General features: G+C 47.8%; 1 protein-coding gene across 3 annotated transcripts; it reads right to left on the bottom strand.

Moving 5' to 3' along the window:
• Positions 1–11: 11 nt before the first annotated feature.
• METRNL (meteorin like, glial cell differentiation regulator) lies at positions 12–24,732 on the bottom strand. Of its 3 annotated transcripts, XM_087751032.1 has the most exons (5): positions 24,417–24,731; positions 18,222–18,610; positions 5,847–6,037; positions 1,695–1,754; positions 826–964 (listed from the first exon to the last, which is right to left on the bottom strand). In XM_087751032.1, exons 1-5 carry the CDS (start codon positions 24,527–24,529, stop codon positions 962–964), a joined length of 756 nt encoding a protein of 251 aa, XP_087607158.1. In that variant the 5' UTR covers positions 24,530–24,731; the 3' UTR covers positions 826–961. The 3 variants fall into 3 exon arrangements, with proteins under 3 accessions (XP_087607155.1, XP_087607158.1, XP_087607156.1); XM_087751029.1 differs by lacking the exon at positions 5,847–6,037 and having other exon boundaries at positions 12–964; positions 24,417–24,727; XM_087751030.1 differs by lacking the exons at positions 826–964; positions 1,695–1,754 and adding an exon at positions 5,189–5,657 and having other exon boundaries at positions 24,417–24,732.
• Between the last annotated feature and the right edge of the window lie 1,023 nt (positions 24,733–25,755).

Here is a 25,755-nt window from a genome sequence, read left to right as displayed (position 1 = left end):
AACAGCATGTGTCAAATCCAGGGACCTTTATTTCTCTGGAATGGAAAGAATTTGCCAGCCTGGACAAAAAATTGCAGGCGGCGATTGTACATTCTTTCAAATAAAAAAAAGAACACACACACAAGAGTTTGGCTCCATAAATTTCTGTCATGAGAAAGAACTTTGAATTGTACACCAAGCTTTTTACAAAGCATCAACGTTAAGATGTTTTACCGTGCTCTATCACATTCTTGGCCATTTATACAGAATACGCCATACCAAATGCTACATCAGCTTAAGACATTTTTAAAAATTAGTATTAAAAAGATACAAAGGCATGTTGGCTTTCATTTGGGTTTTTTATTAAGACACGGGAGTTTTCTTTGTTTTCCTAAAGAAGTCACTAAAAAAATATAATAACTTAATTCATAAGGACAAGATTGGTTAAAAATCCAGCCTTGCTTGCTTGGCAGCCTTCTGAGCTCGTACCTCTGTTGCTTCCATTAGTCTAACAGCACCGCAGGCTGCAGACGTGTCCTGCGGGGCCTCAGCCTGCACTCCAGATCTGTCCATGCTCTCAGTTACCGTTTTTTGTTCAGAGTTTTCACCGCAGCCAGGAAATATTCCCAGCCAAACGCTAAAAGCGATCTTCAGCCAAACAGGGGATTTCAATCGGGGCCAATTTCACATGGGTTTAGCCCTTTGTCTTTTGCCTCTTTGTACATCCTTTGGAAGTCTTTAAAACGAGGGGCACAGCCTAACCTGGCCTCCCCAAAGTGCATGCGTCCCGTGAAAAGGAAGTCTCCATCTCCTGGTTTCACCCCACACTCCAGCAGGGTCTTTATTTGTCCTCGCCAGTTCCCGCTCTCCCCCGTGAGCTGAAAGACTTTGCTCTTCTGCCTGTACAGTTTGCTGACACCGACGTGAATTATGGATTCTTGCTCTTCTGCCTTGTTCGTTACATCTTGGATAGAGCCTCTGATCACTGGAAACAGGAAAAAGGACGTAAGAAAGAGTTACCCAAAGCCCCTCTGGAAGAACAGGGTCCAAACTCAGCCCCATGCAAGCAGGCAGCTCAAGGGGAACTGATCTCACTATAGCAGCCCCAGTTTGGATCCTTTGTTATTTTTACAGTTAAGTTTCTATCGGTAACCTCCAGCATATATTTGTATTTGTTACAGTTTATATTTGTAACCTGTCCAGCAAAGGGCACCCACATATTAAATTTAAACACAAAAATAATTACATCAGAAAAATAGCATCAATCACGATAAAGAGTTCCAAGAACAAGATACGTGCTTAGAGCTCCCTGACAACATACTTTCTGTTCTTCAGCCATTACAGATACCAGCTAATATTAATTTCCCCTTTAAAAAGGGAAGCACGGAGAATTATTGAAACCTTTGGTTTTCGTCAGCAGTCCATTTTAGGGCAGCAAGTAAAGGCCTCTCCGAGATACACCCAAGTCTTTGAACTTCTACTTCCCTCATGGCTGCTGGGCCATTCTGTCCCCCCTGGGGAAGTGCCAGCTGGGCACACGGTTCTGAGGTCCTCCACACCAGGTCCTCCTCCCTCTCCCATGCACACAGCCCCTTTGGACAGCATTTACTGCTGGTGGAAGATGCCAAGCATAAGTAGGTGTCCATCAATGTTTATGGCTGTCACATTCACGTGAGCCACCCGGGGGAGGAGGGAAGGGGGATGCAACAACTCACCAAAATCACTAGTGCAGACAGCCAAGAGGACTTCTGTGTCACTGCATGGTCGGCAGGGAGCTGGAGAGAAAGGGTCAGAGTTAGCAAAGGACTAGAAGATAGCAAATAAATAAGCCAGTATTTACATTAACCAAAAGCAGGACACACACACACACGAGACACGGGGACAACTGATCCAAAGACCAGTCAGACATCAATAATGTTACAATAAATGGAGGCTAACCCTAGTCCCATGACATCTTTGTACTTAAGCAGGAATACGGATCTCTTTAACGCTCCTGCTGGGATATATTATCTAGCAAACACCCCACACACTCGCTGCACTTATGCAAAATATGTTTTGATACCGGGCGCATTTGCAGCGTGCTCTGCTGTAAATTCAAAGCTCTTGAAAAGGCTTTGAAGATCATGTGCCTTTTAAACTCTGACGGCAAAGCTTCTTTCTTACCATTTCTATCAAGTGTTTTGGGGCTATTTCACAAGCCATTTAGTCTAACACCACATCAAAGATCCAGAAGGTTAGAGAGTGGGGGAGGCCAAAAGGGGAGGAAAAAACCCCAGCGCATGTGTTCGAGGGCGTCGAGGCAAAGCGGAAACTGAAGCCTGTATCTGCTAGAGCTCAAGCAGCACAAAGACCATTTCCTGTGCTGCTGGAAACAGTTGGATATCTGCACTAATCTAATCAATGCAAGAATGTGGCTCCTCTTTGTACTCAGCCAGCTATTTCTGAGGAGAAGGTGCTGTAGTTGCAGTACAGATGTTTCTATAATACCCTGTTGAGTTCAGGAATTTGCTTACTATCAGGGTCTGCCCTGCCCAGCGATGCTAATTAAGTCTGTCCACTGGCGGCCCGAGGATCAGAGCTCACATCTTTCGCTTGATGTCATCTTGAAGCGGCACTTACGCATCAGTCAGAAAAATGAAAACCCATCAAGTGTGCTGCTCTGCCTGGATTAGTACAGGCAAAGACTACAGCAAAGCAGGGCTCGAGCTGGAGAGGAGGCGAAGCATTGGAGCTACGGCTTCTTTCATCGCGCAGTCCACGATCAAACCACAAGCTGAAGCTACCCCACTTCTCCCCACCCCCAAAAAATTTAGGTTTTGAACCTCAGCATCTGAAAACACTTACTTACCAGATTCCCAAATAGTCACGCCCTTCCTCTCACCCCCGCCTGCTTCCCGGAGAAGTTTATCCATTGCACTAAGAAGTAGATTTAAACTAGTCTAAACAACACGTAGCTGGTGCCTACGATGCTCAGCTATTAGCCTTCCTCTGTTAGGCAGCACAAGCCATTCTTTAACGTAAGACCCAGCAAATCTCTTATTTTTTCCAAGGTCCCAGAAAAGCAGTGATCCAGAAAGAAGGATTATTGAATCAAATCCACCAGATTTGCTCCAGTCAGATGATTAATACACAGTGTAACACGCTGTTTAATAGGATTAAAGAGAATGTAAAATGCAGATTTCTGGGCAGGAATATTTGAAGGAATAATTCAAGAAGGTTAAAAAGATCCAAAAGAAGAGACAAGGAATGGGCAAAATAGTTTTGTTAAAGCATCTGGATCAATCGGGCATTTCTATTTAGTCGCGTCTGAATGCCTCCAAGGGCCTTTAGAAACAAGTCAGCCTTTACCGCCCTTCTTTCCCCCACATACCATTTCATCTCTCTTTTTTGGAAAAGTTTGGAAACTCTTTAATATCATGAGAAATACAGAGCCAGCCAAAGCCTGGACATAACTGGAGTACTGTAATAAATTCAGTCTAAAGATATTTTAATTTTTAGACTCAAGAGATTTTGATTAGTGGCTAGACCAAACATTCAAGTTTCATCTGACAGAGAAAATTATATTAGTCACATAACATCCTACTGTGGAGTTGTTCCATTCATGGCATCTACCAAATTCATCCAGGGCAAACACCCCTCTTCCCCAGCCTCCCTCTGCCCAGGTCAGGACCGGAGCTAAATCAACCAAATGGAGGGAACCTGCAAACCTGCGTGAATCCTACAGCATTTTCACACGGACAGAGGCTCTAAAAGAAAGAACAGCTGATGGACATCTTCAAAATCCCCAGCTGGATTTCAGACACTGGATTTCAGATATCTTCTTCTGCAAAGATCTAATAATAAAAAGGCATCTTGGCCTTTTTAAGTCTGAGTGAAAACAGTCTTGGTTTAGACCAGACATCTCTGTAGTTTGCCCAACCCCATCAGAAAATTGAAAAAACCAAAATGACTAAGCCATTTTTGTTCTCAGAAGGAGCGCAACACAAGCAACAGCATTTAAGATGAAAAACAAAATACTTTAAAAGTGGTTCCTTCAATTTAAATAGACTGACGCTATAATAAATCAAATGAACAAATCTCCACGTATACATGGAACCAAATTATTTTAATTGTGGACTCTAGGCAAAATCTTGCATCCTTTTTAAATGCAAAAGGAAATTAAAAAGTGCTCAGCATTGCTCACACTAGATCATTACTTAAAACCTACTTCAGATCCGCGCTGACTCACAGCAGCTTGGTGGCATGCAAGCTTCTTTAACAACCAGTTACCACCACCCCTCACTGCCACACCAGACACGCGAAGAACAGAAATCCTCTTCTGTGGAACAGCTCCCGCATCTGCATTCGCAGAGTATCAAATAGATCTTGCAAGTGGCAGAAACAAGGTATGCAAGCACAGATGGAAAGCGAGTTGTGAAGGATTACTGCCGAGGTAAATGGACCATTAAAAAGCAAATAACATTCACTCGCTACAACCAAAGCTTCATTCCTATACAGCCTCATAAAAGAAACAAAATCCTTAGGGGGAGGCAATGCCTACACTTTCTTTTGAATCCCAGCCATTAAGGAATCTGTGTGTTTATGCCACAAGTCCGTGATTTTAGCTGCAGTTCAGCACTCATTCACTCCGGGATCGGGCGGCAGGTGTTTTCCCCCATCAGTAGGTCAAAACGACACACACACCTCAGGCTAAAATGGGAAGCATCCTTATAACTAAAAAAAGAAAACCAAAAAGAACACTTCACTGCACAGCAGGTGAAGATGTTCATTTTCTGGGGAAACATGCCCGGATACTAAATAAGACGGCTGTGTTTGCCGGACGCCCGACTCCCTGGGGATGTCTCGAAGGCTGCCCAGGTTCTCGCGTCCAAAAGCAAGCCTATGAACTTGCAACAACAACAATATCAACGTCAGCTGCTCTAATTCCTTTAAACTCGATAAGCCAAAGAGCCTTAATTCATACAGCAGCAGGGGCAGGGTGAAAAAAAAAAAAAAAGAGAGAGAAAAGCAATGTTTTATTGAAGCCCTCTAAAGCCCAGATGCCTATAACTCAACTCCACCGCCGGTGGCATAAAGCCTGCATTGTGCATGTCGGCTGCCGACTCTCCTGGGAATGCCTTTGATGGATTTTGACAGTATCCTGACCTGAAGTAACCTGAGGCAGCCCTCTCCCTCCACCCCCCGAGTCCAGTGCCTCCAAAGGCCTCTCTATTCACCTCCCCGCAGAGGGAGATGTAATTACATCATTCCTCACAAGCCAGCAGTCATGTCCCAGCTGCTTTGAGCGATTTGCCCTCTGAACCTGATGTTACCGAGGAGGATGTGGCGATACTAACAATAGACTGCACTTGTTGGCCAACAGCTTTGTCGAACATGTTGCTGGTCCTCTCCGCGGGGAGGCAGAAATGCTCTGGAAGAGAGAGGGACGTGCCCTGAGGAGATGCCATGAGCTCCGGAAGGTCCCCAGCTCAGCCAGCACCAGGGAGTTGAGTTGCCTAGAAAGGATCTCCTCCAATCTTGGGGATGGATTTAAGTGCACCTTTAGGACTGCAATTTAGCATGAGTCTCCTCTGCCTCAAGAGCTGTGGGTACGTGTTGCCGTCCTCTCTCAGCACGCACGCACAACTCCAGTCCTTCCTCCTTTGGTTTGCGACATTTGCACGCAACCGTTCTATCCTCTGAAAATAGGAGACGGGGGTTATTTGAAGGGCCATCCTCATGGTTTAGGATGACAGCTCCCCGCAGGACACATTCAGTGAGATGTGCTGGCTCTGGCTGCAGGCGTCACAGAAACCACATGAATGGGCCTGATCTTCGTTTGAACCATTTGTGTTTCAACAGCCACCCATGGGTCTGACTGACCTTACCTTACCCCAAAACCAGCTTCCAACCCGTAAGTCTCCTCTGTCTGTCCTGAATTTCCTCAACACGCTCCACAGCCGCATAGCTATCAAGAAGACCAGATGAACCAGGCTGCAGGTCTCTACACACTGTCCCAAAGCTCCGCTCGCTGAACATACATCGCTGCTCCAGCAGCACGCACAGGAAGAGAGACACCCTTTAAGCAGAAGTGAAAATGTTTAACACAAAGTAATTGCAGAAAACCACTTTACCGAGGAATACCCTTCGGTTTTATTAAGAAGCTTGTATACGTGTGCGGTGCGGTGGAGGTGTGGATGGTGGGGGAGGGAAACAGAGCTGGTTTATCTGCGTTTCCAGTTTCCGTGGCATACATCACCCGCGCATTAGTCTTTCTGAATAAACCTTTGAAGAGCAATCAGACCTTTTAAGTATCAAAAGCTACTGAGGAAGCCCAGGCAGGGTTGGAGCATTATTTTTTGTTAGTTCTAAGTTGAAATCTTTTGATTAAAACAAGTAGTCTTTTCTCTTGCGTGCTCAGCAAAAGGCATTCAAATGGGTCTTGTCACAAACCAGGTTGATTTAAGCTAAGCCAGCCCGTACTGCAGCACCTCCGGCCGTACCCGTGTGGGGCCACAGCAGACCTGTCTCCTGGATGAAAGCTCTCAGCCTGACATCAGCACTAGTTCATATGGAACAAAAAAAACCCACCTACACCCTTCAAATTGTTGATGGCAGCTCTGTAATTGCAACCGTACTGGAAAGGGCATCATAGGATGAGTCTCCTTCCTGGAAACACGGAGTACAGACTTTCGAGAGCAGATTACAAAAATAGAGATGTGGTTTCTCCAATGATGGTGCATTTGTCAGTCATTTTTCTGAGTGCTAAGCAGAAATGACTATGTCTCAACTGATTACTGGATCAGTGATTTAGCTGGGAGACAACAGTTTAAGGGCAAACATCATATGAGCAAGAAAAAAAACACCTTGGCCTGATCCTCCTTTAACTAATTAAAAAGTAGAACAAATCCTTGCAATTATTTCTTCCTAAGTTTGCCTAGGCTTCCTCTCTGAAGAAGCAAAACTTCTGCCATGAAACGAACCTCTCACAGCTCATATCCCAAACAAAAAGATGTGCTACTTTGCAGTAGAGGTGGACAAGAATTTGACAACCACTCTGGTTTGCCAGGCCTTGACTAGTCGTCTCCTTTCTAGATATACCTTCAACTTTCCTCACCACCTCAGAAAGCTCTTCCTGAGCAAGCCAAAATAACATTCAACCTCAAAACACCCACAACCCCCACACTGAAACACCATCTAAACTACATCAATGCATCTGCACGTCAGTGCATCTCAAATGTGAAATGAACATGCGAGCTGGGAGCTGAGGCCCGCAGAGCTGCATCCAGCACACCTGCACTTAACCTAATACCTGCAGCCACACAGAGAGGGAAAACGTGGCCAGATGACACAGAGCATCTCCGCAGCTGGCCTGGAAGTTACTGACACCCAGTCACAACACACAGAGGAGCTCTCTCATCACTCTTTTGTTTTACAAGGTTTTCCTGTCTGTGGATGGGATAGGATTACACGGCTTTCTGCAAGCACTGCACTTTTTCCAGCGTGTCAGTAGGAAAACGCCAAGTCAGGGAGCAAACACGAGAGTTGGACTTGCACTGCTCCCAGCCCCTTGGCTCAATAAGCCTCGGACACAGGATCCGAAGGGATTGTGCTGCTTCGATGAATAGAAGGTTAATGCTATGAATAACCACACTGAAAGAGTTTAGTGCTTTTCCGAGGGCAGAAGAATTCATCGCCATATTTGCTAGAAAGTTAATCTGAGCCCCTGCGCTGCACAGAAAGGCAGCTCAGAACAAGGACCATGAGCAAAGACACAAAACTCAAAGACTCCCTTCTTCTACAGCCGAAACACAGCCAAGATTTGGTACAGGACAAGATGGTGATTCAGCAGCTGGACTGAAATCATGATGCTACAATGGACATTCTCCCCTGACTTCTCCATGTGAAGCAGGGATATTGGTGATTTTACCTCTTCAGAAAAGAAAGTGTCAACTCCGGCTCCTTGCCTTAGCTCGTTTCTAACATTCAGTTCAACTTGCACATATGTACAAGTTTCCAGAAGTAACTTGGAAAATATAGACACCGGCCAAGAACAATTTAAACCTGCAAATAAGTTTAATGAAATGCAGACTTTCATATGCTGTGGCATGGATTGTGCCAAGAGAATTGAGTTAATACCACTTCCTTCCTGCAAAGAAAGAATAAAAAAAGTGTATTGTAAACCTCACCATCAGAGATGTGATGACCTTTGTGTTCTGAGAAACGTTAAGACACAAGAGCATAAACTAGAAATATATCTTTTCACAGAAATGTCTTCCAAGAGGGTATTAAAGTCCTTAGGTATCAAAGACGACTATTTATGTAAACAGTGTGAGGAAGAGATTTGGTACTAGGCAAGCTCCATTTGCAGCAGCTCTCAAAATGAAACTTGGCTCAGCAGCTACAGAGCAAGTCAGGATCCTCTGGGATTGCAGAGTCAATGCCTTTTTGCTGTTCCAAGATGCAGCACCCATTCTAACAAATGAGCTGAAAGGTCAGCTAGAAACACAAACAGCCATTTGTTTAAAAATTTTTAAAAAAGGAATGGAAAAAACCACAGAGCGGTTTTTATTCAAGCAGCATTTGACAGTATTAAACTCTACCTCCAGGCCCATGCACAAGTTGCATCAACCCAGGAGAAATTCTGAGAGGTGTCATATCTTCAAGGCACTTCTTTCTGTCCCACCTCCTCTGGGCTGCTGATTGCTCCATCAGGAGAAAATAATGCCTGTCCCAAACACCGTCTGCCTCCCTTCCCTGCCTCCCCTCCTGCCGGATGCGGCCAACAGGCACAGCTCCGTCTCCATCGCTGCCCCGAGCCTCTCCACCCTCTGGATCCAGGGCAGCGTTCACTGAGCAGTGCTGGGCTTTGGGCTCCCACGCTGCCGCGGCAAAACCTCGGTGCTGGGGTGGGCAGCGACGTAGTGGTAACAGGGTCAGTGCCAACTCCCAGCTGAGCTCCTACGCTTACCCATTGCATCACCAGCACTATAAAAACCCTCAGTTACAGTCAAGCCTGCAATGAGTCCAAAGTGTCCAAAAAGCCCTACTCAGCAGATCAGATTTTCAGTTAAATTCCTTCTGTCTGAATTGCAGCGGAAAAGACAGAGCCCAGCAAACACGAAGCATCTCTGCAACTGTGCAAGTCCACGTTTCTGTGCAAGCAGCATTTGTAATCATCTGCCATTTCTTTGCTTTCTCCCCTTTCCTAACTGCAATTAAAGAGAAAAGCAGGCAGCAAGGTAACTGCTGGGAATTTCTCCCGCTGTATGTGCACAGGATAGTAATATAAAGCCATAAAAAGATATATCTATTTGTTTATCTCACAGAAAATACCTCTCCTTCCTCGAACCTACCGCTGCTGCCAAGGGGGGGTAGGAACGGGAAGCACTGGGCAGGCGCGAGGATGGCCAAGTTGCTGGAAGCCAGCTGTGCCTCCGGAGAGTTGAGGGACTCCGCCGGCCTCCTCCAACCTTGCAGCTGGGGCAGGACCCCTCCTGGCTGCCCCACGAGAGCCCACCAGCACGGGCGGCCGCAGCATCGCACCTCCGCGCTGCCCGTCCACCGCCCGCCAGCACAGGACCAAAGCAAATATTTCTACTGACTCAAAACCCACAAAGATTTATGGCTTGGCTCATCCCCTCCTAAAATTCACCCAGAAAATATTTCTTTTTTCTTCTAAAGAAAATGTCGTTCCAAAGCCTTGTAAAAGCACGCACTGATCAGATCTAGGAAAACATAAAGTTAGGAAGAAAGTTTTGATGTCTTGTTTGGTTTTGTCTCCGATAGCTAACAAAACACTCAGCTGAGATGGCGTGCAGTGCTTGCAAGGCAGAAAATGAAAAAGTAAGGTGATTTTTACTCCCGTGCGGCGGGGAGGCTGTGCAGCCAGGCGCATGGCTCTGGTGCCGCAGCTTCCCCCTGCCCTGCCAGGGCTACAGCAGCGGCTGGAGCCAGCACCGACCACCAGGCTGGATACCTGCCAGGAACACGAAGCCTTCCCTCCCTCCCCACCACCTTCCTCTTCGGTCCGGTCCATTAATGCCTCCTGTGGAGCAGGGGAATAGAATTAAGTAACAAGTGGCTGGTTAAAGTTAAACCCTGAGAGTGGAGTAATGACAGATCAAAGATTAAGTGAGTCTCAAAGAAAAAAAGAAAAAGAACAACAAAAAAAGTAGCATATGTGCACTCACATCCACACAGGTCCTTCTTCCTGTTTCTAGAAATCAAATTCTCTTTGGTATGTGGGAGAGCTCTGAAGGAACAAGGCCAGTTTTCATTTTAAAACCACGTTTATTTGATCACCCTGTTCTTGAGGGGGGCTGTGGAAGGGCTACCTTTCACGCAGTGAGATGTTCAATGTTCAGTTCAATGTTCAGATGTTCATTGTTCAGTTAACCCCCCCAAAAAGTTATTTAAGGTTTTCTGTTCGTAACAGGAAAAGCTTTAAGATATATAAACCTTTGCTTACTTAACAGCACACATTTCTTTGTCATATTAAGACCATTCGCCAGTTCTACATAAGCTTAGACTTTTCCCGTTTTTTTTTCTGCCTTAAATTTCTCACATCCACTTATAAATAGATGAAGTTGGTGCAAAGCTACCAACAGTTCTGTTGGGGCAGAGGTGCGTCCTGCGCAAACAGGAGCGATCCTGGGGGAGTTACGGCAATGGAAAGCCAGGGCAGGCTCCGCATGCATATCCCAGCACGAACGATCACTACGTGTCTCCCAGCAGCAGGGCTTCGATCCAGAAGGGACACGGGCAAACATCAGAGTTTGTGTCTCTTGCAGGAGTCAACACCCAAATCCCATATAGGAGTCAGAGCGGTGCAGAAAGATACCCGAGGAGGTACCCATACACCCCCCCCCCCCCCCCCCCCAAAAAAAAACCCTTCCACAAACTTCGATCGGCAGCAGAAGTTAATGCTGGACCAAAGCTGCGTGTCATACGGCGGCAGCTTTTTTGACCCAGGATTAAGCCTCCCAAGGTCAGATTTAACATATCACAGCTTTGGGCCCAGGGTAGCTTCCAAGCATCCGTGCACTATTACAGTGTATATTTTCTGGCTTCTACAGCAGGTTAAGGAAAAAGAGATTTTCTGCTGTGCAAATTAAGACCCTAACACAGGAAAAATTTGGCCCATGTTTCAGTAAGTTTCTTATTTCTCTGGGAAGGTGGGGGGCGGGAAGAGGAATGCGGTTCCCCCGCCCTCCCATCCCTTCTTTAACTACGGCCTCAGGAATTAGCAAACTAAACAGTTTTGCAGAGCAAGCACAGAGCATTATTAAAGACTGCCAAGCAACTCCGTTGGATTGCAAATCTGTTTGTGGGACTATCTTCCGCAGTACATAAAGGTCAGAGCAAAGCAGAGCCCCAGCTGCCCGGACAATACACCTGACTGCTTATTGGTTTTGACTGCCCACTGAGTTGAGAAATAAGCTAACGGCATTCATGGCCAGTCTAGCAAAAATAAGCTATTTTCTTACCCCCTCTCCCCTGCAGCTGTGTATTTATCATTGCAGCTCCATTGTCACCTCCTCTGCCCACTGCAAACCCAACTACCGTCCTGGCAACATCAAAGGACAAGCAGGGCCGGAGGAGACTGCTGTCAAACTCATTTTCTTGGGGGAAGGAGAGATTAAATTAGGGCATTCCTCCAATTTTGTTGGTTTTGTGTTTGTTTTTTTTTTAGGTGAAGACTTCTCAGTTCAACATTTTTGACCTTACTGAGGCTCAGATCCCGAAAACATCACCCTTGCTCAATTTAGGAACGTGTAAGAGCGTGCGCGTTCCCCGAGCACCAGAACTGCACTTTGAAATCATTTCATACGGGAAGAAACCAAAACATTTTGCTCTCAAACTCTCCCCCCTGCCAACCATTCGCTGCAAATCGGACGGCGTTAGGCACATGAATAATCAGGGCAGGTTTTTAGCTCCTCAAAATTAATCCCACTCCAGGCTCTGGTATACAGCAGCCAGCCTGACCAATTCAGATGTTGACCCATGACACCCAGTTCAGTGATATGCCATCAAAAACTAGCTTAAAATCTGCTTTTTCAGATACATATAGGGTTAGGGAATGCTGCTTACTCTTTGGTAAAAAAGTTACTTTGTGTCTAGTTTTGTATCATCATTTACTATGGGAAAAGACAGGGAAGTTACTATGAAGACCTTCCTGCGAGGAGGGTGAGCACACAAAAAACTATTCAGAAAATAACGTATCCTAAAGCAGGAGTGTCAAAATGGTCCCTTGTAAGGCCAATAATTGAAGTGTATTTTGAACAACTGCATTAAAGGCTGATTTCTTGTGGTTTTCTCTTAAAACTTGCTGCTGACCTTTTAGAGAGGGAAAAAGCATGTAAAACAACAGCAAACCTCTAGCTGCACGGGTGAGCCTACCTCACCCGCCACCCCGCCAACTCAGACTTAGGGAACCGATCCCTCGACTTCGCTTTGCTGCTCGTTGTGCATTTCACCAGCAAACCCTGGTGGGAGGAGTGCGATATCGATTCTGTTCCGTGCAAATCAAACCACGCCACACTCAGGTTTGCTTTTTTCCCCTAACGCAGCTTAACCCCAAGAGGTATGAGAGTTGTACCCTGTACAGAAAACCGGGGGGAAAAAAGACAAAGCAAGCCATTTTTCTCATCTCATGGAGGTATTGGAATATACACCCCTGCCAACCCTGCCGCATACAGCTGTGCTCCCACCCCTGCCGCGGTGCCAACATCTCGGATGGTCACAGTGAGTCAAGCAGAACGTGTGCTAAGCATAAAGGTCGCAGGGACTTTCAATTTAAGTGTTCCAAGTGCCTCTTTGCATCACCTCTTCTGCTAACGGTGGCGATGAGCACAGCGGGGCCCAACCGCGATTTCCATATTGCGAATGCCCTGGCGGAGAGCGGGCACGCCAGCCGCAGCTTCCTGCTCACCGGCCGCTGGGACGAAAAGCAAGAACGTTTCCACGCCGGCAAGAAGCAAAAAATACACCAGCGCATCTGCTGCTTCAGGGTACAAAGCTTAGCAGCGCATTCAGCCTCCAAGAAAGAAAAAGAAAAATGGGTATTTGGGAGCAACTAGAGGAAAGCAGGAGATTAGGAGCCCACGAGCTGCAATGACAGCAGCGCTCTGGGAGAGTACAGGCAGAGATATGGCAGATTGGTGCCCCACCTCTGCCAAACCCAAACTGCATTAAAGATCAAAAGTTAAGAGGGGCGCTTCAAAAAGCCAGAAACACTGGCATAGCCCGAATACTTATGAGCTTTCTTAATTTCCAATCTGTTTTCTCAGGCCAGTGAATTAACAGCATACAGGAAATAGCTGAATACTGTTCTTGATTAGTTAGCTGGATTTATCCAGTTTTGCCTTGTTTTTCAGATACCCACTTGAGTGCTGTACCTCCTATCTGTTAATATTCTCAGCCAGGTACCCAGCATTAATAAAGAAAACGTATAAAACAGTTACTAGAACCTGCACTAAGTCGGTAGATGCCATCAAGATAAAGGGACATTTTTGTTAAAGTTTGACTTCTTTACTACACAAAAGCCGGTGGGTAATGAAAGGGCTTTCAATTTACCTCCTGAGCTCTAACAACCAAATTACAGACATCCCCGTGAGCGTGCAATGGGAAAAGCAAACTACACACCTTACATAAAGCTGGATCCAGACCTTGGATGCGACACTCTTGAAACAGACTTTAGGTAAGAAAATAAAGGTTTTTTGGTGGGAGCGGGGGAAGAGGATTGACCTTCTGCTCCAAAACGTTTGGTCAAACCTACAGGTTCTTGTGGCGGACTAGTGGAGCAGTAGCTGAAGAACTTAAAAAGCAAATGACTGTCAAGGGACCTTCACACTTTTCACAGGGATTTAATCCAAGCAGCTTGCTGTGGTGCAAGGCACACCTAGACCAGGCACACGCTCCGCTATAGCTGAGAAGCTCATGTGGGTCATCACCTTCAGAAAACCTCTAGGAGCTATATGGCCAAACAACACTTTTGCCAAAACCTCCGTCTACTTGCCAGTATAGGCAGTATAGCAGGGGCCCACAGTATTTTCTTCCAGCACAAGCAGAAAAGATTAGAATCAACAGAATTCAACAACCCAAACAAGTTCTGCTGCTTCTCAAATGGCCTCGGGCCAAAATGTCACATTGCCTCAGTTCTTCAGTTGTGCAAACACCAAGGCTTCAGAGCCTTACTGCAAGCCTGAGGTGAAGTTAATGGACCATCACTGTGGATGGGAATTATATAGGGCTCCAATGCAAAACCTAATCTAAAATCAGAAGCACTTTCAGTCACCCATCACTTTGGGTATCAGGAGGCAAACGCACCCGTCGGGATGTCTGAATTGTCAAGCTGCCCGTTCCTAGGGACTACTCACCAACATCAAATGGTGACAAGCGCTGTAGCGTGCTTGCCTTCGCTCCTCTTCCCAGCTTAAGAACCTACAAACCCCCAGAAATGTGCTTTTTTGCTGGTTACTATCACAGTAAAAACCATCCCACACCAAATTTCAGCAATCTGAATTAAAACCTACTGGTGTACTACAAATACTTCCTATGGTTAGGGAAGCCTTAAGAGAATGGGGTAAGGCAGACTCAGAGCCAAGAAAAGGGTTAAACCCCCAAAATCTGGAAAATTTTAAGACTGCACTGTGTCATTCAACCTTCCCGAGAAAAGGGAAAGGCCAATTCAGAACCTGTGTATGTCTTCTACTGAATTATTTGCTAGACTCTGATTAAGTGGGAAAAAATGACTGTAAACTAATAAAACTTGAGGTTTTATAATTAAACCACAGGCACCCTGCCAAGCATTCCTGATTAGCTGATGCACCCTGCAATGTCAGGACTCTGAGGACACAACAGGTCATTAAAGTATTAAACAGATGACTTATACTCTTTAATCAGAGCTGGGATGCCAGGTTAGGAAGAGAGAGTAAACTCAAGGGCAGAGTACAATAATTATCACCAGGAAACAAACACGCAAAGAGAAGTTGTTAGCGAGTAGTTATTGCACAAGGACAGGGCTGGATTACTGAGCCCCACACCTGGGTCTTTTATGAGAGTCATCTCCCCCACTCTGCAGTAAGAAAATAACGCAATATTTGTGATTTTCGGTCCTTCGCCATCAGACGAAGCGCTGCAGCGTTAAGCAAGACCAGGAAGCGTGCAAGCCTCCTCTGCCCAGCTCTGCCAGCACATCTCAGCCCCCATCTGCAACAGCATCTCACGGCTTCGTCATCTCTTCACACGTACTGCCAGCTCTGCCCAACGCCGTCAAACTGCAACTAAGAGATGAGCAGGCTTGTTTTTCCAGTGTGCAACAGCCAAAACACTGCGAGCCACGTTCGTGACCAAGGGACAGAAGTATGCTTAGAGGGAAAGGCAGAACCTTAAATCCAGTTTTCAGCTCCTTAAGGTCAGTGCTTGCCTCTGGCTTGAGCCTCCTCTCCGATGAAGAAGCCACCAGTGATTTCAGTCAACGGATTGTAAGCTACCTCTCCAAATGAAGAGCTCAGTAAAGGGCATTTATTTGGAGGTTTCACAGAAAAACTAGAAGCAGCTCCAGAAAAAAGGAGGTCCACGAACTGCAAAGAGCCCCAAATATATCGCTCTATAGAAGCCTCACAAGGCAGCTATTTGGCAGTTTCCCCAGCCATATAGATATTTATAGGAGAATAAAAGTGCTCATCTGACTGAGTAGTGGAAAGAGTCATGTATGGCATTTTCATCGTGTTTTCACCCCCCGCCGCCCCTCTCCAGAGTCTGGGGATCCAAAAAAGGCAAGAGAAATAATTTAAAATACAATGGAGATCCCTAGTTTGCCCTGAAGGCTCTGCTGATGAACTATTAAAAAGCTTCTTCTGTCCAAACAAGACACTTGGAGCATGAAGCAGATAGCCTACCACATTGTTTTATAAGACAGCACTGAAATTCAACCAGTGCCTGTTACAGCTGAAAATACAGCAGCCACAGAAAAAGTGATTTAATACGCCTATCAAAGAGGAAGGCTGTAATTGGATTCAGTCCTCAGTTTGACTTCTGAAAGTCTCTGAAGAAAACTCCCATCAGCTTTAAAAATCTCCAAGATTTTATGTGGAACGGAGAGCACTTCGTTCTGAAAACACAGCAGTTCTCTTGATTTTAGCAAAGCTCGGGAGAAACTGTATCTATGTGCAAACTAAAAACAGCAGTGATGAGCAGTATTTCTCACATGTTATTTTACCTATATGCAAAAGCAATTTCAACTTTTTTTGGGGGAAAAAAAAAATTATAGGACTTTTCTTGGTAAGTTTAAGTGACTTATTGCTTGCCTGCCTGTGTCTCCATCCTCAGAGTCTGTCAAAGAAAGAAGCACTGAATCTGGGAACATTCTCCAAATAACTGATTAAACAATGTATTTAATGTCTTCTGCAATGGAATTTTACTACATAGCTAACATTCTGCACAGCATATTCATCTTTGCAGAAACGATCTTACTGGGAAAACAGCTCTGCTGCAGATACCCTGCTTCTTCTGCAGCACTCGTAAGATGTAGAAGCAGAGAAGTCTGCTTAAAATGCAGAACCCTCAATATTAAGCTACAAGTTGCGTACACGGCAAGAGTAAAGAAGGCAACTTAAGTATTTTAATATTTGTTTATAGTTTTTTGTTTTAATGGCAAACACGCCATCTATCAGTTATTGGGGTTACTGCATTAGCCCTCAGCCAACTACTGTCTTGCTGAGTTAAGAACTGTTCATCTCAGTCCAACTAAGGTCTGTACAAAAAAGAAGCCACATCTGAATTGGTGTGCCAACACCTAAACGCTAGCAGGGCGGCAAGTAGGCACAAATATACAAGCGTATAAATCCAGAGTCCTGTTGTGGAAGGAAGCCAGGGCAGGGGAGAGGATGGGACTCCAGTTCTGCAATCACTTATCCCAAAAAAGGCCAGGGATGCAATGCCTAGAAGATACAGCTGCAGTTTAATTTGCCACACCACCGCTTATCAAGTAGCATCTCAGGCAAAGCATATGGCATCACCACTGCAGAATCTAGACAGCCTACAGAGGGCTCTTAGGCTGGCTTTACATCGGGTTTTACCCTGGGCTGAGTCATCTCAAGTGTGCCGTGAGGACTCTCCTCCCCTCCTGCAGGGCTGCCTGCATGCCCTACCTACCATTTCAAAAGAGAAATCTGGTTGCCACCATGGCCTCCCCACTTAAAATGCCTAACCCTTGAAACCTCCCTCGTCATTTGGGACAAACTACCCTAGATCGGCTATTCCTCAGGCTATTCTGGAAATCTCCCCTCCTTGGTTTGGGGGATAAAAGCTAGGGGCAATTCTGAATGGAGGAGATGCATGAATGCGATACCGCCTATCTAAGGAGAATTTCCCCTTGCCCCCGTCATCCTCCACAAATGCTAGTTATTCAAACTGTCTAATTGATTAGCATAATTAGGTTACACCTAGAGCTATTGTTCCCAAATGGTATTTAGCTTGCTATTTAGTATCAGACTTTACAGGCTTGTAAGCTCTTTCAGTTTGTCCACTCCCCCTTCCTACAAGCTTTTCCTGGGCATAAAACTCCTCCCTACAAAACTTGCTTTTCATAATGGTCGAGAGAGAAGACAACACTGGCACTGTAAAAGTACTGCCATGGTGTTGAAGAGCTCTGCCATGGCACAGCAACGCCCAAGAGAGCGTAATAAGCAGAGCCGAGGAAGGAACACACCATTTTCCTTTAAAAACACCTTTAAAAAACAAAAAAAAGGCAATAATTAGGTCAGTAAGTAGCAGTAGTTGCAGAGAAAAAAAAGAAAAAAAAAAAACAAAAAAACCCAAAAAAACAGCACGAAAAAGGAGTTCCTCCTTGTTTAAATGTTTATTATTCAAAACATGCAGCGTGGTCTTAAAAACTGAGTAAAAAAGTAGTTAGAAAACTGTTACAGCAAGGCTCGGAAGCCCAGTTCACGCTGGAGTTCACTGTAGGGGAAAGCCAGCTCCTGTGATTCACCCCATGCCTGCAAGGGGAGAATCGTTCACAATGTAGCCCTTAACAAATCATTTGGAATCCAGCCTATGCTACCAGCTTCCAAAGAACAACGACAAAAAAACAAAAAAAAAGAAAAAAATCAATTCTTCCGCAATAGCGTGTTTATAAAACATGTCCTTAAAAGCACATGAAATTCAGACCCAACCACTTTCCCACTCACTCACTCTGCCATCTGTTATGCATCCAATACGGCACGTGAAAACATGACCAATATCCTAGAACTCACCAGAAACTGTGTGCAAATCAGATGCTATCCCCTTGTTCATCAGTTCGTACTGGAAGCCTGTAATTTTCCTGCTAATGTCCTGCTGAGGAGTGGCCTCAATAAACAGGCCCCCCTGATCATAGCCAAAGCAATATACTTTACTGGGGCTGCGATCTCCATCTCGGACCAAGAGTTTCAGTTCTCCAGTTTTTTCCAAATAAATATTTGCTCCTGCAGAGTCCTTGAAGGGCTTTATGCAAACAGTCAAATGTTTGTAAGAGGCAGGTGAAGTATTGGGTCGCAGGTTGACTATGAGTGCTCCCGTGGGATACATCCACTCTATCGACCCTTCAGAACAGCGGAGGTAGACCTGTTCAACATCCTTCTTGTGAGACTCGTGAGTTAAGCCACTGGGGGAAGAAAGAAAGAGAAAGTTAGAGAAATGACAGAGCTAGTAACGTGACTGTCATAACCTCAAACCTTCAAAGACCCACATCAACAAACGCAGGAAATCTGTGACAGTATTGAGCGCTAGCCCATCCAGCTCGGCAGCAGTCCGAAGGGCTTGTCTCCTGCAAGACTGCAACCTTAATATTATGCGACAATTTTAAATCGTCTCCCAAAAGAAAAAGTCAAACCACTAGTAATTGACTTCAAAATTAAATAGGATATAAGCACATGATCAAAAGCACTTAAATTACTACAGCCTCAGTTACTGCCCATCAGCTGAGCTGTGGCAAATGACTCGGCGCATACAAAGTAAAACACGTACGCTTGGACTCCCTTCCTGGTGGCTTAAACCAGCATGTTCTCCAGCCTCCCAGATCGGACTCCACCTTTTGCTGAGTACTTTGTTCCCCTTCCAAGTCTATACTCCCAATGGATCTGAAACTGGGAGGGGTGCCAAGCTCACCCTGTGAACTGGAGCAAAGGGATGCTCTGGGTGCTAGCGATAATCTCTGCCCCAGCTGGGCAGCCCCGGTCTCCAAACTGGGAGGCAGGGAGAGGAGAGAAAACACTACACTCTCCGGTCATAGCTGGGGAAGCATTGAACTATGTTGCTTTCTTCAGTACATACGCCATGCTCCCCCACTTCTCCCCAGTACGAGGTTTAAGCTTATCGCTTTACTGCCCAGCTCCGATGGGCTACGAGCAGACGCACAGCTAGGGGTGGTCAGCAAAACAGAGAACACGTGGCCAGTTACTATCACTGGGGCACAGGGCCACCACTGGTGCTGTGTCCTTACCCAACACCATGGCAAATAATTAATACCCCGACAGCCATTCCGAGGGCTGGTGATCACAGAGATGGGACAGAGAGCACCACAGGGATCCCAGGGCCAATTGCTAGTGAAGGAGAGCAAACTGCCATGCTTAAGCAGGATGACTAGTAAATCCCCAGGACTTGCTTGCCCACGGCCTAAACTGAGGACAACCCTAAACAACCCTTGCTGCCTGTCACTGGTGCTGGACCAACCCCACAGGTTCTTTACCCAGGGTGACTCAAAGCACTAATACGGCACCGCACACTGTAGGCACTCCAGTTAAAAGAAAAAGTTGTGGGAAGCCTGGTTTATTGGTTACAGTATTTGGGCCATTAGGTAAAAATCCTTTGGTCCCAGTCCCTGTCCTGTCACAAACCTATTATGCGAGTACGAGCAAATCACTTCACCACCAAGCTTGTTTCTCCTCCTACGCTTTGCGTACCTAGTTCCCAAACATAAGCATCTTTTATTCCGTGCCTGTAGAGCACCACCCAAAATGAGACCCTTCAACGCAGCTCACAGAGTACTTGCAGTACTTTAGAGAAGCTTCACAACACTCCCACTTGCAGGCAGATGAACCAAGACAGGGAAAAAAAGATTTAAAGGATTAAATGACTTGTCTGAGGTTACACAGGAAACCTGTGGCAAAGAACGTATTTTAGTATAGTGCAAGTAATGACATCGAGCTCTGGTTTCTCAACAGAAACCTCCAAATACACAGTTCCCCATCCCAAAGATATAGTCAGGTGCTGAACAGGGTTTAAATTCAAGTCAGCATTTAGAAAGTAACAAGAAGCCATGTGTAAAAGAAGGGGAAAGAAACCCCACATGGTTTGCATTAACTGTTGACGTGACTCATTATTGTGAGTGTCAGTGTGACCCACTCGATAGAGGTTACATGAGGAAGCTCAGAAAAAAAAAAGTCATATTTAATAACAATAGTGCCTGCAAACATGTGCTTTTGAATAATCTTGAAAGCCACATGAAGAATGCAGATGAGGAGAAAAGAGGGACAAGTTTTTGACCTTTAGTCTCTTGCCCTCAAATTCAGTAGTACTTAACGCATTCAGGAAACTTAACTTGCAATGGGATATTTCAAGTTGACTGTAAATCCACATCTGGTCCACAAAATCAGTTTTCACCACAGCATGCACATGATGCCACTCAACAGAAAACACAGAAGTCTGTTTATGTGCAAGCAGTGAATAAGTAAAATTAAAGAGTGTAAAGCTGATCCCTCAGCAAAGGGGCAAAAAACTACCCTCACACGTCACTCGTTCCTACTCGAGACATCAAAACAAGCTGCAGAGGTTTTGCAGTTCTTACACCAGCAAATTCTACCTGAAGCCTGAGTGCTTAAGAAGGAAGATACCAGGGGCAAAACTCTGAACTCATGCAGTGAAACTGCTGTTGCAAGTGATCCCAGCACCACTGAGGCAGTGATTTTCTGCCAGAGAAAAAAGCCTTAACATTCATTTTGTTCAAACGTTCATGCTGTTCAAACAAAGAACAGGGTGGACTCTGAAATTATCTTCTGAAAGCCAATTATATCCCACAGGCAAGAGTGATGCCATTAGACAGATACATCAAGCACAAGTACCTGTACGCATTAAGCCTTATAATAAAGGATGACTCAAAAGTTAATACATGCTCACATTACTTAACAGCAACCACCATCATCCAGTAAAACCTGTCGCTTTGCTTTCTGTCAAAATGACATGTCACCACATTGAGGGATTGTTTACCGTCATGTGTAATCCTCACTAGCCAGCCATCAGACACACCGTGTCCACAAAACAATGACGGTCCAGGAGCTTTTTTTTTCCCCTCAAGCTCATTTGAGTTTTATTTTTTTGTTTGTTTCTTTTTTTTAAGTCTATGGCAAGGAGATAGGGCAGCTGTTTCATGGTTACGGTGACGGATGAGCCATCCATCCTCCCTTTCAAATCTGTGCTGTTTACAGGACTTACTTCTACAGCAAGTGCTACTTCCTCATGCCAATCCATGAGGACATCCTGAATCACTGCAGTTGTCTCCTCGCTCTTCTCCCTTTCTGGTTTCAGCCACCCCCCTCTGTCTGCCCTCAAAGCTCTGTTACGGTATCGGTGCAGGAACCTGTTAGGCTGCACCACGCAACAGGTGTTACTTAAAGAAAAAGAGAGCAGGAGGAATACTCACACTATCTACTTTAGCCGTTTATTTATTGTATTACAGACGCTCTGAAGTACCCACGTCCTCCCAGCACCCCTCAGCGAACACAGGGAAGTTTCGCCCCTGATTTGGGGTACCATTAAGGATGACAAGCTAGAGAGCACCGAGACTTCCCCAGAGCACCCACCAGTGCAGAGGGCACGATCGATGGACACAAGCAGCCACGTCAGAGCTGAATTCTCGCTCCTACACCCTACAGTCAAAAACACCAGACTAGCATATTCTCAGCATGTCACTGAAGCGCTTTTGCCCAAAGCATCGAGAGGTCATTGCAGTACGAAAACCTGAAGTTACAGCAAGAGTAATAACCAGACACACACCACAGCGAAGTTTCTGCTTTCTTCTGGACAAAGCTTTCCTGGAAGCTCTCTGCCAAGCTGTTTATTAAGATGCTGCTATGGCGTATTGAGTGTACTTAAATTGCAGGTGTCAAGCCGTGCATTGCATCAGATTTCCCCAGAAGCATGAGGGATACCTACAGGAATCCTAGTAAAGCTCTTCATACTACTCAGGGATGTAAGTTCGTCGCTTCTCCACAAGCTAACTGGAAAAAAAAAAAATCATATCCAGAATGTTCTACTTCTTGGAATATAGACATGCATATAAAGGTGAGAAAACACCTTCAGGTTTGCTGTAGGAGGTGACCAGACTCCCAAATCTGCCAGCACAAGACAACCTAGAACTTCACTGTGGGAAGAAAGACTACATTTTGGCATTCAAGTTCACAGGGTTTTCAAACAGTTAGTTAAGGTAAAAAACATCACATGACTTCAAACATTATATTCCACATAAAAAATCCTTTCTGACCCATATGGCCATTAGTATCCACACTGAAATATTTAATTAGATGGTATTTACTGGTACATCAAATTACCTTTCTTTCCTTCTTTAACTGCTAGCCTTTTCAGACAAAGCAGATTATATTTAATGGCCTTAGGACTGCCAGCATTTCTGACGACACCTGTTTGCTACCAGCAAGGCCAAAGTCAGCCCGGTTTGCTTTACCCCCTCCCAAGACTCCTGTCCACCTGGGCTCCCGCACACAAGGGAAACCACCCAGACTGAACGGCGCGAGAGAAGGCAGCTCTTCCTTCCCCGTGCCTCCAACCGCATCGGCACGGAGCCGTCACCACTTTGGCTCACCAGAGCAACAGCAGGCGGGTGAGTCCCAGCTTGCATCACCAGTTCACCCCAAACTCACTTACAGGAAATGCTATTTCACTTCCCCCCCAAGCATCACCCCCTCAGCTGATGCTCAAGGCATCGCTTGCTCCAGCCCTGCGCAGGTGACATGGGTGGTCGTTGCTTGCTCCCGGAAAACAGGACAAAAATAGGAACCAAACAGGACAAGATTACAGGGGTTTGTCGTCATTCTTTTAAAAAACACGCTGCGGTACCATGTGGTAAGGCCCAGGTAAGTACAGGCAGCGAGGATGCTTAGGGATGAAAGCAGGCACAGCTTCGGGGGGAGGTTGGTAAAGCAAAATGATACAACTAGGAGTTTGCCACAGAACTAACAGGCTTGGTCCCTATCAGACAGACTCGCCTTCAAGTGGATTCACTGGGATTAACTACACATCTATTGTCTAGAGTCAAAAAAAGTAAATACCAAGCATCTGCATGTTTCAGACAGTAACAGATAAGAAATTACTGTGAAAGTCAATCCAGCTGTTTCCCCGCTTTGAATTCTCCCTACTCCAAAATACCCTACCGATACAAGCTGCCCAAACTTGTATTTTAAAGAAAGTCAGAGCTGAGCAGAACATTAGAGTCAAAAAGTTTTACTCTCCAATACAGAAAGCCTGACCCAGCAACTTGCTTGTCAGCAGAATCGGTTTTTAAAGCTACGAGCAGTGGAGGAGGTCACAGACCCAACCACACACGTTAAACTTATTACAAGCAATTAAAGGAAAGATAATTTGGGAGATAAACACTTGAGAACTGGAGAGCTTTCACAACCGGTGCAATTAGAATAAATCAGGAGTGAGGCCACTGTGCCAGCCCCTACTCCCGGGCTCCTCCTCATCATCATCGTCGTCTCCGCGGGATGAAGTGCGGGAGAACTTCCCGGGAGCAGGGAGCGACGCCCGGGGCTGCGGTGCGGCGGGGGAGAGCTGCGCCGGGACCAGGGCACCCAGACCCGGGCAGGGCGGCAGGGAAGGAGGCCCTCGCTGCGGCGGGAGCGCTCCGCAGGTGCGCCGCACCCCGGGGCCGGTCCCAGCGGGCCGCGGGAGAAGCCGGGGCTGGTGCCCGGGGCTGATGCCCCGAGCGCGGCGTGGCCGGAGCCTGCCCGGCCCCGCGCCTCCCCCGGGCGCGGCCGCCTCCGCGGAGCGCTGCGGGCCGCGGGGAAGATGGTCGCGGGCAGAAACTTCTCCGCAGCGGACATGGCACCGCCCTCCTCCTCCTCCTCCTCCCAGCCCACCGAGCCGCGCTGCCGGGCAGAGGGGAGCCCGGCCCGCCCTGGCCCCTCCATCCCTCCCCCGCCCCGGGGCCGCTGCCCGGCGGGCCCGCCGAGAGGGTCCGGCTCCCCGCGGGGCGGCAGGCAGAGCCGCCCTCGGCCCCGGCTCGCCACGGCCGCCCCCCTTCCCCGAGCCCCGGCCGGGCATCGCAGCGCCCTGCGCCGCTCCGCAGCGGGAGGGCTCTCCCTTTTGTTTTCGGCACCAACTTCTTCCCCCGCCAGGGCGGTGATGGACGTGGCAGCTCCCGCTTTCCCCCCAGCCCGGCGGGGGTCTCGCCTCACCTCCCCTTCCAGTTGCACAGGTCGCTGGAGTACTGAGCCGCGGCTCCGCCGCCCAGCAGCAGCCGCAGCCCCAGGAGCAGCGGCAGGAGCCCGGCGGCCGGGGCGCTCCGCATGGTCCCCCCCGGTCCGGTACGAGCGCGGTGCAGGCGGCGCGGAGCGATGGGCGCAGCGCCCGGGGGCTCGCCTACATGGTGGGGAGCGCAGCAGGGCGGAGCGGCTACCCCATGCCCGGCTCCGCGCTGCGCCGCTCCGGCTCGGGCTCTGAAGTTTGCACCAGCTCGCTGCGGGCTCCCAGCTGAGGGGCGGGGAGCGGCCCTGCCTCCCCGAGCCGCCCGCAAGGGGCCGGCTCCTCCTCCCCCCCCTCCCTCCTCCGGGGGGGCGGCACTTGCTGCTGGAGCAAAACGCGGCGCCGGATCGCGAACCGCCGCTGCCCCGCGGGCCCGGCCGGTGCGGGGTGCCGCCGCTGCCTCCCCGGCCCCCCTGCAGGTGCCCTGGCCTGGGGCCTGAGCCCTCCCGCCCTGCCTGGTCCCCTGCCTCGGGCTGTCCCCGGGGTGTGCTCTCCCACAGAGCCCGCTGGGAGCAAAGGGTTTCGTCTGGCCGGGAAAGTCACTGGGCTGCGCTGCTTCTGCGCTGGGGAAAGCTGGGGGAAGCTGGGGGTGCCAGCGGTGACCCGCTGCCTGTCCCCGGGCAAAGCAGGGTGCCAGTGGTGACCCCGCTGCCTGTCCCCGGGCCAAGCGGGGTGCCAGCGGTGACCCACTGCTTGTTCAGGGTGCCAGCAGTGACCCGCTGCCTGTCCCCAGGCAAAGCGGGGTGCCAGCAGTGACCCCGCTGCCTGTCCCTGGGCAAAGCGGGGTGCCAGCGGTGACCCACTGCTTGTTCGGGGTGCCAGCAGTGACCCGCTGCCTGTCCCCGGGCCAAGCGGGGTGCCAGCAGTGACCCTGCTGCCTGTCCCTGGGCAAAGCAGGGTGCCAGCGGTGACCTACTGCTTGTTCGGGGTGCCAGCAGTGACCCGCTGCCTGTCCCTGGGCAAAGCAGGGTGCCAGCAGTGACCCCGCTGCCTGTCCCTGGGCAAAGCGGGGTGCCAGCGGTGACCCACTGCTTGTTCGGGGTGCCAGCAGTGACCCCGCTGCCTGTCCCTGGGCAAAGCGGGGTGCCAGCAGTGCACCTCGCTGCAGCGGGCTACTCTGCCCGCAGCAGGATCATCTCCACCTGGGCACGGTTCCTGAATGGATGGAGGCTGATAATTTTGCCAGAACCTTCTTGTGTCTCCACTTACCAGGAAGCACTTGGGACTCGATCTTATTTGTAAAACTCTCCAGCACTTAATGACCACTCTGGA

This window comes from Nipponia nippon, unplaced genomic scaffold, assembly GCF_047370975.1.
Source record: "Nipponia nippon isolate SJK-2023a ecotype South Korea unplaced genomic scaffold, ASM4737097v1 scaffold_14, whole genome shotgun sequence".
NCBI classification, from domain to species: Eukaryota; Metazoa; Chordata; class Aves; order Pelecaniformes; family Threskiornithidae; genus Nipponia; species Nipponia nippon.
The sequence above is the reverse complement of the archived record's forward strand: the minus strand, read 5'-3'. Positions and strand labels throughout refer to the sequence as shown.